Source organism: Cotesia typhae, unplaced genomic scaffold, assembly GCF_013202065.1.
Source record: "Cotesia typhae breed Kobodo isofemale line unplaced genomic scaffold, CoteBio_Ctyphae contig_5, whole genome shotgun sequence".
In the NCBI taxonomy this organism is placed as follows: domain Eukaryota; kingdom Metazoa; phylum Arthropoda; class Insecta; order Hymenoptera; family Braconidae; genus Cotesia; species Cotesia typhae.
The window spans coordinates 2,278,761-2,297,193 of NW_027423757.1; the positions used below are offsets into that span (position 1 = coordinate 2,278,761).

Below are 18,433 nucleotides of genomic sequence, written 5' to 3' on the forward strand. Positions count from 1 at the left end.
TGCACAGTCTGTAGAAAAATGCACTGCTAAATCACTCGGATAATTATTCGCTAAGAGAGAAGAAATTAACCACCACCTCGTAGAACGATTTAAAATGTGATACCTAAGAAAAAAAAAATATTTTGAACGAAAATAAAATGCACTGTTTCACAACCCAAATTTTTTGAGCATAAAAATTATCTCACCCAAATAAATACTGTTTAGTACTGTTCTGAACAATAATAACATTCACAAAATTAGTATTTGTTCACGTAAAATTAATTATTTCATCCACATAAAATATAAAAATAAAACGATGAATGAAGTCATCATAGAAATTATATAATGGCTCTAAATAATAATGCATAATATTAAATTTTGATTCTCCGAGTATTCATTTGATAATATTATTTAAATCTTATCTGGATAATCTTGTCTGAGAACTTTATTCAAAACATCTCTACTTTATAAACATTATCTGTAATACATTTAAACTACAATTATACCTTTAAATAATATTTTTATTGAAGTCGTAAATAATCCATTGCTTTTCACAATGCATTAAAATTGTTATTAGACATTAAACTTTAATACTTAATGCTAAATTAATTATTTATTTTTATGGCATATTGTGCAACACTCAGCAATAAAACTTTAATTCTTTATTGGAAAAGTTGTTGATGACAAAATAAAAATTTTCAATGTTAAATATCTGCATTACTGTTGTATTATAAAAATAGAATTTAAATTACTCTAACTGTAGTATATTTATAAATCTCGTATGGAATAATCATGTTTTAAAGACGAGAAGTAGAGTTAATCAAGAAAGATTCTATGAAGTAACTAGAGACCTTTTTTAAAAATTTTTTTGTATACACCTTTTCAAAGATCGAAAAGTTATGAAGTGAAGAAAAGTTTATTTGAAGCAGAGATATTTCGAATAATTTTTAAAAATAGTTGTTATCAAGTAGACGAGTTCTGAATCGGCGTATCGTACTGCCAATAAATCCTCCATAGACTAGTAAATATCGGCATTATGACAGTCTACTCAAAACTTTGCTCGATAACACTCTAAAAACTCTCTCCAAGACATCTGCGCCAAATCAACTCTAGTTGATAACTTCTCTGTCTCCATCCAACCCTCCCATAATTATCGAACTTCATGGTTCATAAAAATCCGATAATTAACCCTGATAAAGATGTTATGAAGAGTTAATCAATGAGTGAGATGTTAAGGCAAAGTTTTCAAAAAGTCTAATTTTTTAACAAAGAAGTTTAAAGCAGCCATATTGTAATTAAAAATCAAAAATAACCAATAAGTACATTTTTATTACGTAATCATGTATATAATTAATAATTTGGCGTTATAAAAAAAATCCAAAAACTTTAAAATTTCTTCTAGACATATCGAACTAACTTAAACGTACACAGAAAAAAAAATTAACTTGATTCAAGAGAAAAATTCTTGAACCAAGAATATAATTTTGAAGAGGGCAATTGTCTTGAATCAAGATGGAAAATTTTTGAATTAAGTAAAATTTCCTTAAATTAAGAAAAATTTTTTTAAATCAAGAATATTTCTTCTCAAATCAAGAATATTAAGCTTTTTAAAAATATATACTCGATTCAAGAACATTTTTTTTTCTGTGTATTTATTCCAAAACAACACACACTTGAAGTAATTCTCTAAAGTAAACTAAAAAAAACTTTTAGATTCACAGAATAGAAAAGTTTTGAAGTTAATTTCAGCAAACTGCTTCAAGTTGAGTTGCTCTGAAGCAAATACGTTTGTAATCAGAATAAGTAATGTTTAGTTAACGTCTATGATATTGAGATTTTCAAATGTATGGATAAATTCATAAGTTATCATAACGCCATTAAAACATATAAATTATTTGTTAGTCCTTATGATTGTTATTTTGACCCTCACGGGTCGTTTAAGACCTGAAAATCTAAAGTATCATGAACGTAAATGATACAAAGTTGATTGTTCACATCCAATCGCTTAGCGCATGTGTCCCTTGTGCCGTGCATGCTTGTTCGTAATAATCCTCTATTTTTCCTTTTACTTATAATTTATAATTTTCAATTTGATGGCCATCTAGAATATCAATTTTAAAATTAACTAATAAATTTTTTTTTTCTTATAATCATAATAAATAACAATAAATATAAATTTTTGGAATTAATTTACATAACATATATATTAATAATTAGAAATTTAAATAAAATGAAATAATTTTTTGTGAAAATAATAAAATATATTACTTGTTAAAGTATTATTGAATCGCATATTAGTTGTTGATAGAAGTTAGTGTTAAAACGTGTATTGTATATGCGTACGTTATGTATATGTGTATATGTTGTACAGAGGATAAGAAGGGAGGTGTCGACCGGAGCAGCACGGTCATTGCCAAAGAACCAGAAGGTAACCCAGATATTGAACAATTCACAAAATCTAAAAATTACAATAATACTGATACTATGACAATGTAAATTCATGACTAACTATCATATTTACATATATTTATAAATTAAACATTTGATTTTCATTTTGACAAACATAACTCACTGAATGTTTTTTTTTTCTTTTTTTTTTCTAATGGGTGTTTGTTTTTTTGCATAATTTTGTTACACGTTTTACGTTTTCAGTGAATTATAATAGACTATTAAAACTTAATTACAGAATTAATTTAATATCAAACGTTGAAACAATTTAAGTCATCCTGTATAAAATTTTTCATTAAAATATGCATAAAAAAGTGTTAAATAATAAAACAGTGTTAATTATTCAATGTTTCAACGCTTGGTATAAAAATTATTTGCTTTAATTAATGATTAACTTTTATAATTTAATTTATTTCCACAAAATGAATTTTTTTTCTGCTTTTTACGTAGCGATGCTCGAAGCTCGGATTGACTTAGATTTAAAAAGCTTTTTAATAAAATAAATAACAACCACGAGCGTGTGTGAGTTTTTCAACACGAATTTGATCACATATTTCTATTAAAATAAAGTGAAAAAGAAATTATATTTGGCAATTAGTTGATAAGAGCTTCGTATAAAAGCATTCTCATCTAATAGCTTTCAATATTAGCTTTTTGTAAGCTTACTACAATTTTAGTCAATCTTGAAATAATTGTCTAACACTTTCTTGGAGCTTTTTATGTAATTAACTATCGAGTATCTGATTTTTAAAGCAGGGTGAGATTTAACCCTCCGTTCTTGAGTGCAATGTTAATTAAAAAAAAATCATAAATTGTCTGCACGATATTCTGAAAAATTAACCCAAAAATAATCAGCGGTGTGCCTTGTTAATTAAAAACTTTTTCTTCATACCTCGGTCGAAAGTACGTACTTTCCTCTCTAATGGCAGGAAAGAAAGTTCAACATTAACTCCCTGTGAGAAGTACACGCGCGCCCTTTGTAACGGCGGGAGGAAAGAATTTCTCATGCGTAATTACACTTGTAACTAGGGACTGTTTATTCCGTCACTATAGCAAATTCTTAACTGATGTAATTTCTATTGCTACCTCTAACCTTAAAAATATCTATCAATGTTGTTTTGTCATCTGTTAAATAAGAAAAATTTCTGAAAATAATGTTCCTACCAGTAAACTATCATCAGTATACTCATCTAAAAATTTTAATTTGAATAATCAAGTTATGAATTATCAAAACTGTATACTCAGTGGAGATATAATTTTTAACTGCTCCAATATCAAGTTTGAAAACTATGTATTTTATGGAAGGATTATTAATAATTGCGATCATTCAAGAGAAAATTGAAACGATTAAAAAAAATGCAATAAGAGTTTTTCGCTTATAATATGTTTTGTTTAAGAAATTTTATAATAAATAATATAGTTTGTTAAACTAATGAAAATAAATACATCTTTGAAAAAATGAAATTAATTTATTTTTAAAAAATATGACCAGACTTGACTCTACGGATGTATTTGATGCCTGCCCCGACATTTGCGGCACGAGCGAAGCGAGTGCTGCTGGTTGTGGGGGCAGGCATCAAGACATACTTATCTGCACTTGAAGTTAAAAAAAGTAAAATTGATAACGTACTTTTGACCGGCTATGAAGAAAAATCGTATACACTACACAGGCCAAAAGTTGAAATCTCGGTCTTGCGCGTCGTGGTGCCCTCGGCTTCGCCTCGGGCATCATGACGCGCAGGGCCGAAAATTCAACTTTCGGCCCTAGTAGTGTAATATACTATTAATTAATATTAATAACAACCCTTGCGTATATAAAATAAAATAAAAAAATGTGTGTCGATGGTCTTATCAGGGGACTAGTCAAAAATAATAACAAAACTGGTACCAAAATAAATCTAGGCGTACAATATCAAAAAATCTTGTGTTCTGTGGAAAAATTTTTTTACTTTAAAATAATGTTATTTGGTATTAATTTAATTACATATAAAAATTAACATAGAAAATGTATAAGTCTAAACAAATTAAATTAAAATAATTAATGACAGAAAACTAGTTGTGTTAAAAATATCACATAATAGATGAGCTGCTGTTTCACATATTTTTATGGTAATTTAATTAATTAATATAAAAATTTAAATTAACTGTTCAGAACACATCATTTTCATTGAATTGCACACAATTTTTCTTCTCAACTATTAGGGTGTGTTTATTTATGCGAAAATATTATCTATGAATATAAACGAAAATAAATAAGAATATTATGAATAAGAATTGATGAATCAAGATGATTAAAAAGAGAAAGAGCGAGAGATAAATATAATACTAGTTTCTATCTGTAACCAGACTCAACTCTTAGCTTTAGGCAGTAGAGACTGGCAAAAATATCCTACCTGACCTAGCTGGCCTTTAGTATTCCGAAACGGAACGTGACGGTTTCAAGAACTTGTTCATCCATTCAGTCGAATAATATAATAATACTATTCTATGAATATTTACTTATTAAGTTAATGGCAATGATATAATGTGAATTTATACTTTATCAAAATGCAGTTATGCAATTGGTTTATCGTCATTAATTTAAACGGGATATCTATTAAATAAAATTTTAATTCGTAATTAATAATTTTTTCTCAAAGTGTAAACTTCACCTTCATCATGTCTATTGCGACTTCAAGTACTCCGAGCACGTCTAAACTGTCAGACAATAGTGAGTTTTGAATTTGCATGTCATTGTTATTTATAAATAAATATTTTTATGTAACAAATTTCGGAAATAAAAAATAATTACTGTTTTGATAGATTAAATTAGAAAATTGGATAATGCAAACAGCTTTTACGAGTAGTTAAATTTTACAAGGTAGGCCATGGTCATAACTCTATTTTTGTAGAGCATTTCTTCGTTTGTGTATCTACAAGCGTAGAAACAAGTACAAATACATTCTATGTTTTTATACACATACATGTATTGAAGTAAGACCATCGTATCACATTTTCGATCAATTTTCTTCGAACAATCCTTTTTTACTTGACATTCTTCTATTATTAGCAGTAACCTTAAAGCCTTTTTCATTAATAAATTACCAATTACTGCGGAAAAAGAAACTTGCATCACCTTATTCCTGAAAATTCATATTATGACAAATATTTATCTAGGGAATATTTTTATTAAAATGTTACGTTGATGTTGAAAAGTTTTTAATTAGATTTGCTTTCGTTCAACTTATTATTTTTATTTAATTTAATAATTTTGCATTTATATGACTAATTATTTTAATTACTACTTTATGCAATTAACAAAATTAAAGTGTAAGTGTTTTTTAAGTAAATTTTTCGAGGAAAAGTTCACTTTTTTAAAAACAAGTAATTATTTTTCATATACTTGATGAAAAAAATTTTTTTTAATAAATTATTAAAAATTTTATATAATTAATGTTAATATTGATTTATTAAAATAAAAATTTTTTGTAAAAAAATACTTATTTTTTACTAATTTTTATTATCATGATCATTATTATTTTATTTTTATTTAATAAAGTCATTTATCCTCCCATAATCGATAATATAGGCTACGCGTCCCAGGGCACACCGCCGAACAGTCCGGCAGCAGCGTCCATATTTTCAAAAGTTATGGGTGCCGCTGCAGCAAGTAAACAGAATCAGGGATCTGGAAACTCATTAGGAATAGCCGCAGTACTCCTTCACGGAGCACAAGGTAAATTCCGGGCCAGGAAAAAAATCTTAAATCACCTTAACCAAGATTTTATTGTTTTTCATTATTTTGCATATTAACATTAACGATGTCTAATGCTTGTGAATAACAATTTTGTATTTTTATTACTAAAATATCTTTAAAATCTTATCAGTTAGAAATGATAAGTAAAATAATTATTTTATTTATTTATTTCTACCACCAACTTTTTATGAATAAGATCAAGAATTATTTAGGTACTAGGGGTATTTTTGTGGCTAGGAGTAGAATTATATAATAAAAAAATATCTGTATTCGCTTAAACGTAAAAAATATTTCTAATGTAAATAAGGCGGAACATCCGGAGGCATGCGTAATGCTTCAAGCCAAGTACACGTTTAACAACATATGTTATTTATATTAACGGCAATATTAAAGTGACATAAAAATTATTGATCATCGATTGATATGACGATGCTTCGAAATTAAGCTATTAATGAGGTAACAATCTGTAAGAATACCCTTTTTAAAAATCCGTATAGTAATAATAACTTTTAACAATTTAAACTGTGCATGTTTTTTTCTTTAACCCGTCAGAACTCACGCTCTATAAGTCGGATGTTGTTCCGTGAGCAAAATGCTCATAATGTGAGTGCTGACGGGTTAAAATTTTAATCACAAAGCAAAACTTTAATTCCATCACTTATTTATTTCTTACGTAATTTTTAATTTTAAATAGATAGTAATAAGCACCTGTCAAATGACAAATAGTAGATTTTTGTTTTTAAGATTTTTAAGTAGAAAATTTTCCTACTAACTAAAACCTACTGCACTTGTACACTCCTTATTTAATTATAGATAAAATAATCACCCGAATATGCACAGTAAAAAATTTTGCGTCATTGCGTCAAAAAAAATTTGTGTTAAAAATTTTTATGTTGAATATTTAACACTTTTTTGTGTTGATTTAACAGAATAAATGTTAAATTTACATATGAAAGTGTTAAATATTTAACACAAAAATTGTTAACACTGCTTTTTCACGCAATAATGCAAAATTTTTTACCGTGTAGTTATACTAACTCATCTAAGAAGATTAAATTAATGGTCTTCCTAGTTATCGTCTGTAAGCTTTTTTGTCGTTTTTTTATAATAATTTTGGTAGATGATTACATAAAAGTAAACCTAATAGTGTAACCCAAAGGAGATGGTAAAGTATAGTAGCAGAGTAAATAGTAAAAATAATGGATATTTTATTATCAATATTTTAGAGCGTAAAATTTTTTGAAAAATTACAACCCCAGAACCCATGTCTACCCTGAGCATGAGATAAACTACAAATTTTTAAAGTTTATGGTAACATTAAAAGTCTTTTTTTGAATATTTAGACAATTTTTCGGTAAAACAGAGAATAATATATAGAGAATTTTCTAAAAAATTAAAATTAAAATTACTAAACTGAGATATTTATTTCAAAACTCTATTGAGGTAATATAATTTTTATTTTATAAATTAATTTTTATTTTTCTCAAAATGAATAACGTCAGTATTTCATATGGAAACGTAATAAATTTTCGAGACTCGGCCTCTCTATTCAGCAGTCCTCGACATTTTAAAAAGTTTTATCAAGAGATTCTTAGGATCAAAAGATCACTCTATCTGTAATATTTAAGAGTGTATTACTTTAATGGCCTTATTGGTTCCATATCTAGCAATCTTTCACAGAAAATTAAACTCAAGATAAAACATATATGTTAGAAAATTTTACTTTTGATGATTTTAACTAATCAAAAATAAACTTCAGATGAATTCAATCTGTGAAAAATATTATGAATGATTGTAATTTTTTTTTTAAGGTCTAAAAATTATTCAAAATATTTTATAAATTATAAATAATTTTTTGCATTAATTTACTTTGCATTTAATTGTTTAAGTTTTTAATAAATAAAAATCAATCGTAAACTTCACAATCTTAAATCGGAGCTTTTACTTTTCCATGCAAACAAAATAATTTTGTGTTTTCCACTGAATCGATCCAGTCAGACATTGATTTAGACATGAGTTTTTACACCATTAGCAACAATCCTATCATATTGGGTATGTAATTGTTTGCATGATTAGCTGACAGTGGACATGGCAACAGCAACAGCAGTAGCAGCGGAGGGAGTACTAGTACAAGCAGCCAAAATAGTCAAACGGGTATTTTATCATCATTTCCATCCGTGGTGAGTGTCAACAGTCCTCCAAGACATCGGAATTCATCAGCTGCGGGTTTGTAGTTTTTACAGTATCACACTCACGCATTTTACCACTAAATAATCGTAAAACTGTTCCCCTGTTTATATGTATCACATAAAAATAATTTTGCAAAAACGCTTATCAAAATTTTTTAACAAAGTTTTGCTTCTATCTGTGAAAAAAAAATAAAGATCTAAAAAAAAATAATCTGCTCTAATCAGAACGGATTATAATTTTTATTTTCTTACATCTGCTATTATGCATCTCATTGTTTTTATTAATCTTTTTGTATGAAACCAACACGCATGTCTACGCTATACATCTCTTCTATTCTATTCTACTTCTTCCACTGCTTCTACTTGTTCTTCTAAACAACTTTCAACTTCTTTCGTTGTCCTGACTAACACAAATGTGCCACATCATATTTTATCAAGAACAGAAGATTGTTCCACGGATAACAATCACCGAGCAAGCAATTTTTCTGAAGTGGAAGACGGTAAGAAGAATGGTTTATCGGATGGTGTCTTATCCAACACAAAATTATCACAACAAAATATTTGCCGAAAAAAATGTAGCTTAGTTTAATCACAATCGAAGCATCGTCTATTTTACTATTGATCTCAAGAACCAATAAGTTATTATTTATAATTTACAAATATTTCTAGACGGTCTATGAATTTTAATAGTGATTTTTAACATAATTTTAGGAGAGACCAATTAAAACGACTCCTTAGAAAAGTTTGCTGTAAATAATATTTTTTTTATGATTGTCAATTTCAAAAGTTTCAGTCTTTAATTTTAAAGTATTAGAAATCATGAAATATTTTTACTATTCATAAAAAGAATTTAGTTTTGAGATGAAAAATTGTCTATTCAAAATTTTGGTAAAATTATATTTTTAACATTTGAGGTAAATTCTAACTTTAAAACATCCAAGTAAAGTAAGAATAATTCAAAAATAAATTTTGAAAGCATTAATATTTAACACGACATTCAAAACAGAAAAATCTAAAAATACATAATAATTTAGAGGTTTATTAAATTATTTAAAATATAGAGCGTGCCAAAGAAATTGGCATGCACAAATACATATTTAAAAAAAATTAAACTTTTCGAGAGTATTCGAGTAAAAATAATATAAAAAATAAAACTTGAAACTTCCAAAATGATAATTATCATTTGAATTTTTAAAATTACGTCAAAGTGTTATTCAAGATCTTTACTAATGTAAAAAGAATTCTAAAAACGAATGTACTTAGGAATTCGTCTTACTTTGGTTTCTCCTTTAGATTATTTAAACTAATTATAGAATAATTAGTGTAGGGAATAATATAATTTAGTATACAAATGTATGAAAATTGATAATAATAAATATTGTATATGATAGTTGATTTAAGATTAAAAATGATGAGAATTAAATAGATGTGCCGACAATTTATGAACAAGGATAATAGTTATGTAAAAATATTTGCCCTGAACCGTCATTTGATTGAAAATTTTTTAAAATGATACTCATGATCAAAATCAGAAATGGAAAATGAGCAATATAATATATTGATTGTTTTAATGAATAAAATTAAAATTAAAATATAACAAGAAAATGTATTGCTCTAAAAAAGTGAAGACAACTATAAACTCCTGCTTATTTAAAATTTTTCTCGTAACGTAATGGTCGAAATTTGAAAAAGAAAATTAAAAAAAAAATTTCGACCTTACTGTTACTAAGATGTGCAACCGCTTGTACACTATTTAAAAATGAAAAACAAAGCAATAAAAAAAGTAATAAGACTTAAAAATGTGTCTTTTAATGAGGAAGGTATATGCTTGTAGAAATAAGAATCATGTGTCCCGTCAAGACCTGCAGCCAGCTCTCAACGAACTCGCAGTGCTCAGGTAACGCGCACTAATCGTAGATGACAATTTTAATAAAAGCCGCTTGTTGATTGTCGTGGTAATTTTGAATTTTATAAAAAAAAATCATTTACTTTGTTAATTGGGAGCAAATTTTTTTAAAAAATTATAGTGAATCTGAATAAATTAAAAATTTGATAAATTACAAGTACTAGAGTTTTTTTTTTTTATTTTATTCATAAATTTATCGACTCATCAATAAGTGTTTTATACAAGTACGCGCCTTACAAGCAATAAAATTTATTTGTTACAGGCTATAAAAAAAAAAGCCGCGTTTTTAATTAGAGATTTTTTTTTAATTAGTTTTAGATTAAGCCACCTCAAATAATAATAATAATGAAATATAAATAAAAAATCACATCGTGACTCCACTCGTATTTACACTCTAGGTTTAGAGCACATGCGTGGATTAAATATGTCTGGCACAATGATGGTGATTATAAATATATTTTTTTTTTTTCAAAATTTTTAATACATATAAAATAGCACTAGAGGTACTTCAGAAACCAAAGCCCTATTGTTAACAAACTGAAGTCGAGTCATGGGCTGAAAAAATTAAAAATAATTAATAAAAATAAAAACAACAATTGGTGTAAAGAATAAAAAAATTTTTAAAAAAGTCGAAACGAAACCGACGAAAACTCGTAATGGCGTGAATAGGACGTAGGTATTAAAAATTAATGCATGTGGCTGTTGTGCTGTGCTATGTACCAAAAAGAGTTTAAGTATTTAAATGACATATTGTTGTTACTGACCGTGAATATTGACGATTGCAGCTCGCCGGCAGGAGATTATCAAGATGACTGAGCAGCTCATTGAAAGTATTAACACCGGTGACTTCGAGGGTTACACGTAAGTCTAATCTATCAAGATTCAACATTAACAACTTTGATTTGATATTTTTACTATGTATTATTAATTAAATTGTTGACAATTTTTTAATTCATGAAATCTCTTGTGGTGATCATTTCTCTAGGAAAATCTGTGATCCACATTTGACTGCATTTGAACCAGAGGCTTTAGGTAATTTAGTCGAAGGAATGGACTTTCACAAATTTTACTTTGATAATGGTAATTATGCCTAGTTTGCGTCACTATTTAGTTATTTAAATTTAAAACTATTCTGCACAGATATTCTTGGGTTTATTATTTTTTCAAATGTTTTTTTTTCACTCTTAAATTCAAAATACGTGTTTGACATCGAGAAGTTTTAGGTTTTCGCATAAATTGCAACTTTGTCATACACAGTAAAAAATTTTGCGTCATTGCGTCAAAAAATTTTGTGTTAAATATTTAACATAAAAATTTTCAACACAAAATTTTTTGATGCATTGATGCAAAATTTTTTACTGAATGAATTTTAATTTTTTTAATATACTCAAAAAGAAATTTTATTATACATATTTCTGCTGATCAACAAAATTTATTTCTTAAAGTTTTTTAATTGTATAGACATCAAAGGAAACAAATTGATTAAATTTTAACAATATAGTTATTTTGATGCGCATGATATGAAACGAAGTGTAAGTGATTTTTTTGTTGTTTATTTTTAAAATTTCACAGTAGTGAAATTGCTTTAAAGCAGATACATGGATAAAAATGAATTATTTTTAATTAATTTTTTTTTTTTCAATAATCAACAAATACATTTATAATAAAAATGAATTTTTGTAAAATTAAAAAAGTTGTGATTTATCCGAAATATCAAATTTGAGTATTTGCACACCGCTATTTTTTACTCTTTATTACTTCAGATCAAATTGAATTCACTATTTAATTGGGTTTATATAAATACCTGGTTTCTAGCAACTTTAAAAAATTTAATCTTATTAATTATTGTTTTCAACATTTCAAAATTTTTTCTACCAACTCTGGAATAATTAAAATTTCAGTTCGTATTAACAAAAAAAAAAAAAAAAATGAAGGGCACACGGATAATCTCTTGAGATATATTTTAGTCATATATTCTAGATATGTTGAAACTATTAAAACATAGAGGTCATAAAGTTACAAATTTATATTGAAATTAGTTTCCGAGGAAATGAAAAATCGTAATAACTTTTTCCACAATTACAATATTTTTATAGTATATAGAGGTTGACATTATAGAATGGCATTGTTCCTCAAATTTATAATTTGAATATCAAAATTAATTTGTAGTTTTTATTCATTAATTAATTAATTCACTCTGTTCGCTTTATTTTTATAGAAAAAAATTTTCCTCATTATCCTGAGCCAGAAATTAAAATTATTAATGCAGATGTATTGAAAATGAATAATAAAAAACCTTACATTACTTATGATTTTAATGGCATCGAAAAATGACTGAGTTTTTTTTAGTAAAAAAATCTTTATGATTATCAAAAAAAAAAAGTTATTTTAGATTTTTTATTTTTAGCATCCACCTAGTGCCAATGTCGACTAAAAAAAAATTTTTAAAAAATAAAGTATAAAAAATATAAAACTTTACTATTTGTTTACAATTTTCCTGCACAAACTTTTTTAATAAGATATTTATAGTAAAAAAAAAAAAAAAATAATAGTAAATTATACATCAATGGCAATATTTCTTTTTCTGATTGAACATGATAAAATTAATTGTTTTTTTTTTTTTAGTTATTACAGTTTTACGTAAGTTCAATTTGTCTGTACATTTAAATATTTTCTCCATTTAATTTAATTACTTTTACACAGTAGTTTAGACCTCAAATATAAATCTCTATAATTATAAAAATTTATACTGAGCCAATTATATAATTCTCAGCATGTAACTTTTTTTATTTCTTTAATCAATACTATTTACAAGTACAGAAAGCTGGTAATCAGGTATTTACCCTAAACTATATTTAAAAAATAGAAGCTTGATATTTATTTTCTTAATCTCTCCATAAAATATTTTAAGTTACATTTTGCTTTTTTTTTTTTTAAATTTATTATGTTATTATAAATTGCTGACTTCAAAAAATAATGAATCGCTGTGTCTCAATGAAACTTTAAACAAAGGGTTCTTGAACTCTTACCATGTCTTTGTAATCTTCGTGTAACAATTAAATTTAAAACTCAAGCAGTCCTGGGGAAGAATTCTAGTTGCAAGGCCGTCAACACAACAATTCTTAACCCTCATGTGCATTTACTTGGTGAAGATGCAGCTTGCATCGCTTATGTTAGACTTACTCAATTCGTAGACAAGTAAGTTTATTTAGTTATTAATTAAAGTACAGCCAATGAATAATTCAATAAAATAATAATTATTTAATTCAGGCAAGGGGTAGCGCATACTCAGCAAAGCGAGGAGAGTCGTGTATGGCAGAAAAAGGACAACAAATGGCAGAATGTGCACTTCCATCGAAGTGCAGTGACTGGGCCATCACCTTTCTCTTGCAATCATAAATAAAAGATTTGGTATAAATTAATACATATAATAATATGCATAATATATACTTTTTATTGATAAAGCATTCATTAAAATTAGATCTCGATGAGTACTTAAAAATAATTAGTGTGCTGTGTCACTTATGCCGATAATATTATAAACTTCTAGAAGAAAAAAAACAGAGAGCGGAAGATTGAGTGAAAGAGAGAGAGCGAGAGATAATTTACTGATTGTGAATAAATAATTAATAAAAAAGAAAAAAAATTTTAACGACATTGTGTCATAATTTTTCTTCTGTATAGTTTTAAAATGTGGGCACATTGAAGCTCAACTCTATGAATGTTTTCAATAAGACGGTAATCTTGTTAACAAGTCTTATCTCTATATTTACTGAATAATAAAAGCCAACTATAAATAATGAATGAGAAAAGAATAATAAACAAGGGAAAAAATTAATGAAATAATAAAATGAATAATAGCAGAGAAAAAATGGAAAGTACTGAGCAGAGAAATATTAATATTGATATAACGCATATTTGAAGACAGATTAGTGCAGAAATGGTATTAAATAATTTTTTTTTTCTTGAGTACATTTTTGTACATAGAAGAAAAAGTATGCTCTAAAAATCTTTATAGCTCAATAAAAACTAACTAATGCACCTCTCTGTACTAATCTTAGACGTTTTTCGAATAATATGCATTATAATTATCGTCGATAAGACTCGAGTATTAACGAAGTCTGCTTAATATTTTTTATTAGTTAGAGTAACAAATTTAATTAGGGAGTCGCAACAAAAAAATAATAATAATAATAATTAAAAAAAAAAAAAAAAAAAGTAACACTTTCGGCCCGATCGAGCCTTGATATCGACCAACGTGCCATGTAGCTACGACCCTTATATAAAAACATAAAACGAAAAAAATAATTAATGATAAATAACTAAAACAAAATGAGATATTAAAACCTGAAAACACTTTGCCCAGAGTCTTATACCTGATAAGTGACTCTCGTCAAGACTGCGATCGATAAAATAAGTGAAGGAAGAAATAAAAAAAAAAATTGTAAAAAACAATTTTATGATTATGCTATTAAAGGAGCTTTAATTATATTACTGCTCCTGACTACGCTAGTAAAATACTTGCGCAAATCTAATCTAAAAACTGCAAGTAGTTTGCTAGCGTGAAAAGTAAAGATGTAATTGTATACTTAAATTCGATGAAAAATCAACATACCGAACGAAACAATCACGTGGACCGGGACCTAATGAAATGTGCGATAAAACTTGATTTATTATTTGTATTTAAATAAGTCGAACATATCGACTTTTGAATTACTAATCGAATGCCTGATCGACTCCCAATAATCTTTATTAATTAAACAAGAATATCAACCATTATTTACTTTGTAAAACTTGAATACTTTTAAAAAAACGCAAAAAAATTATTATTATTATTAAATATATGTACTTCTAAGCTTGTTATTAATCGTTTAAAACTCGTAAATATATTATCACTCATGTGCGCACGTCTTTCCAAATCAATTTTAAAAAATTTAATAAATATTATGTTATTTATATGATATAAAAATATTACATAGTATTAACTGGCGCCCAAGTCTTTTATCATAATGTTAAGTAACTAAAATTAATCTCATTATGTCTTAATAATATTGAACATTATTAGAGAAAAAAAATAAATTAATTATGCATAAGCGAAAGAAGTATAAAAATGATAATTGATAACGCACGATTGATTGTTATAGATATATGTATACATGTATATGTCTTTATCTTTTACTACCAAGCCTTGATTGTCTGTTGGGTTCGTTGGCTCATTGATAATATAATAATGTAATTATTTTTTTTTCTCACATCGCTGTTCCTTTCAGAGAGGTTCAGGCTTGTTAGATCTGTCCACCTTTGCCCGTCTGAATAATGCACTGATCCGTAATTAAATTAATTGTCAAATCGATTGATTAAAGTAACGAATTTTATAATTATAATTAATTCAAGTAATTAATTACATATAAATATAAATATAAAAATAAATATTCATTTTATATTAGTTTGAATTAAAAGAAGTATTGCTAATGATATTGTAGTTATTAATTATTCTAAGGCGAGGCAAAGTTATTTAAAAACGTTGTACAGAACTTTCTTCCATATATATATATATTTTTTTTTTTTTTTTTTTTTTTTTTTAAGATTCTTTGTTATTTCTATATTATCCTTTCTTATTTATTTCATTGGTTATATTAAGGAATAACTGAAACTTATTAATTGCAATTGCTGTAATTAAAAAGGGCTGTTTTAGAAATTTTTATTATTTATATTGTTATTATAATTATTATGTTATACATCAACTGTAAATGTGCGATCGCCGTTAAAAAATATTAAGAAATAATATAATAAAATACTCTTCAGTCTGTGCTTGGTCGTAAATAAAAACAAAAAATAATTAATGCGATTTCATTATAATAGTACGACGTATCTTGACATTATCTTTAGATAAATTTCTGATGAGAGTTGTTGTAAGTCTTTAAATTTAAATTAATAATTATAATAAAAAAGAGAATAATTATAGCTACATTTATATTAATTTATTTCTCAGATTTTTATTATCTATAATTGAAATATAATATAAATATATATGTATATGAATATAATTGAGAGTGAATATTAAAATCGATGAAATTTTGTCATTAAATAATACTGACAATATTTTTAAAATCATGTAAAAAAGATTATTAAAATAAATTCACTAGATTCATTTATTTTGCGCTGTTATAAATGGTTGAATATTTAAAAATTTACATCCCAGAATTTTATAATTGTTAATGGTTTTTTGTAATAGTTTTGTAACGTTAAAAATTATCGTAGAATTTTTTAAAATAACCGCTACATTTGTTAGCTACATCGTCATTCAGTAGATTGTTTCAAGCATAATAATAAAATTTATGATATTAATTGCAATATTTAGTTTTATCGGGGGTAAGCTTAATAAACAATAAATTTTAAAAATTTTAATAAAATATCATTTAAAAGCATTCTATTCTATCTTTTTAAATATCTTCTTATTAAATTCTTCTTTTTTAATATCGTTCCAAATTATTTCTTCTTTTAAAAACTTGTTGCTGGCCGCTATAATGATTATTTATCAATAATTTGAACTGAAAACAATTAGTGATTAAATTATATTTTGTAAAAAAATCCATTTAGTCTTATAAACTCAATTAATCTATAACAGTTGGTAAATTTATCGAAAAACGGCTTTAAAATTCTTGAATCTAGTAATTTTTTTCAGGTGTCTTCTTTTTCATAGAAAAAAATTTTAAGTCACGTATATTTGATCAAAAATATCGATTTTATATAATCCAGCCTTCTATATTCATCAGCTCTGGTATAAACTACTGAAAATAAAAAAAATTCATATATATACATCGTATATATGTATATACATTTATGAGCATTTAAGTTCTACTCTCTGTCAGATCTCTATTTCATATGATTAATACTATATGCATACACGAATATTATATTCGAAAAATAAAATAAATTAATTCTTAAAAATAAAAATGAATCTATAATTTGCAAATGAGTGAATATAGAGTAACATCCATTTTTAAAATTAATCATTACTAAATTTTTATCGAATTTACTTCATTACTAATATAATAATAATAAAAATAATATTACTAGGTATTTCTACACGTTCGTACATTCTCCATAGCTGTCACGAATAAAGTCGTAATTTAAAAAAATTTAATCATCTTTGCCATCTATATATAAATATACATATATATATATAATTCAAAGTTGCTACGGATAAATATATGATTTATTATCTTACAGATATACTATATATTAATGAAAAAAAAAAAAAAATAAATAAATAAATAAATAAAAAAAAAAGAAAAAAAAACAACAAATATATAAATTGATAAGATATAGTTATTTCTACAATAATTCTAATATATTATATTGCTTCTCAAAGTGTGATCGTTGTATAAAATTAATTGTAACCATTGTTTTCTTACTGTTTCAAAATAATTCATTTTCATGTTATCTACATGCTATGATATAAAAACAAATTATATAAATAAATAAATAATATTTATAATAGGAATTATATAAATAATAACTTATATTATTATTTTGAATTCTTGTTATAAGTATACACTATATTGCCGCACGAATTATATTGTTTAGTAAATAAAATGAAAGAAAAAATAAATAACATACATTTAGTACCAATATTTGAATATTTAATAAATTTTAAATGAATTTCAAGGCCGTCATGAGGCATATTTAAACATTGTCTTTTTTTTATTCGTAGTTATTTCTTACTACAACTTATATGATAACATTATTCTATAAAATCAGACCATGTTGTTAATATTGTCTAAAATGTGGTATTTTACAAATATTATAGCTAATATGTATTCATAACTTCATTAATATTGATATAAATTTGTTAATTATGTACTTTAGTTAAACGAATCGATAACTTTCTTGGACATACACAATACCATTTTTAATTCATTGAATTGATGGCGAATATTTATTTAAAAGCACTGTTTTAATTGTATTTAAATCGATTTCTATTTGAATGTTTCTTCATTAAACTATTACAAAAAAGTTAAAAACAAATATTATTATTAATATATCTATCATTGTCCCTAAAAGTTTCATATCCCATGTATGTATACTTTTTAAGAATTATGTATACATTATATATAATTTAAAATTGTTTTGTTAAATAATTGAGTTGTATATTGTTAAAATGGAAAAATA

The 18,433-nt window shown here is 25.5% G+C and overlaps 1 protein-coding gene across 24 annotated transcripts in view; it reads left to right on the top strand.

Moving 5' to 3' along the window:
- Camkii (Calcium/calmodulin-dependent protein kinase II) overlaps positions 1-17,501 on the top strand; it is a 68,260-nt gene extending 50,759 nt beyond the window's left edge. For 2 of the 24 annotated variants that reach the window (XM_074248407.1, XM_074248410.1), the window contains exons 12-19: positions 2,351-2,407; positions 5,996-6,142; positions 8,240-8,389; positions 8,796-8,852; positions 11,044-11,119; positions 11,244-11,338; positions 13,333-13,456; positions 13,529-17,501. In XM_074248407.1, the coding sequence (XP_074104508.1) occupies positions 2,351-2,407; positions 5,996-6,142; positions 8,240-8,389; positions 8,796-8,852; positions 11,044-11,119; positions 11,244-11,338; positions 13,333-13,456; positions 13,529-13,661 (839 nt within the window). In that variant the 3' untranslated portion in view covers positions 13,662-17,501. Of the gene's footprint in view, positions 1-2,350; positions 2,408-5,995; positions 6,143-8,239; positions 8,390-8,795; positions 8,853-10,186; positions 10,250-11,043; positions 11,120-11,243; positions 11,339-13,332; positions 13,457-13,528 lie in introns of all 24 variants that reach the window. The other 22 variants (XM_074248412.1, XM_074248413.1, XM_074248416.1 and 19 more) reach the window with 13 other exon arrangements.
- Positions 17,502-18,433: the final 932 nt, after the last annotated feature.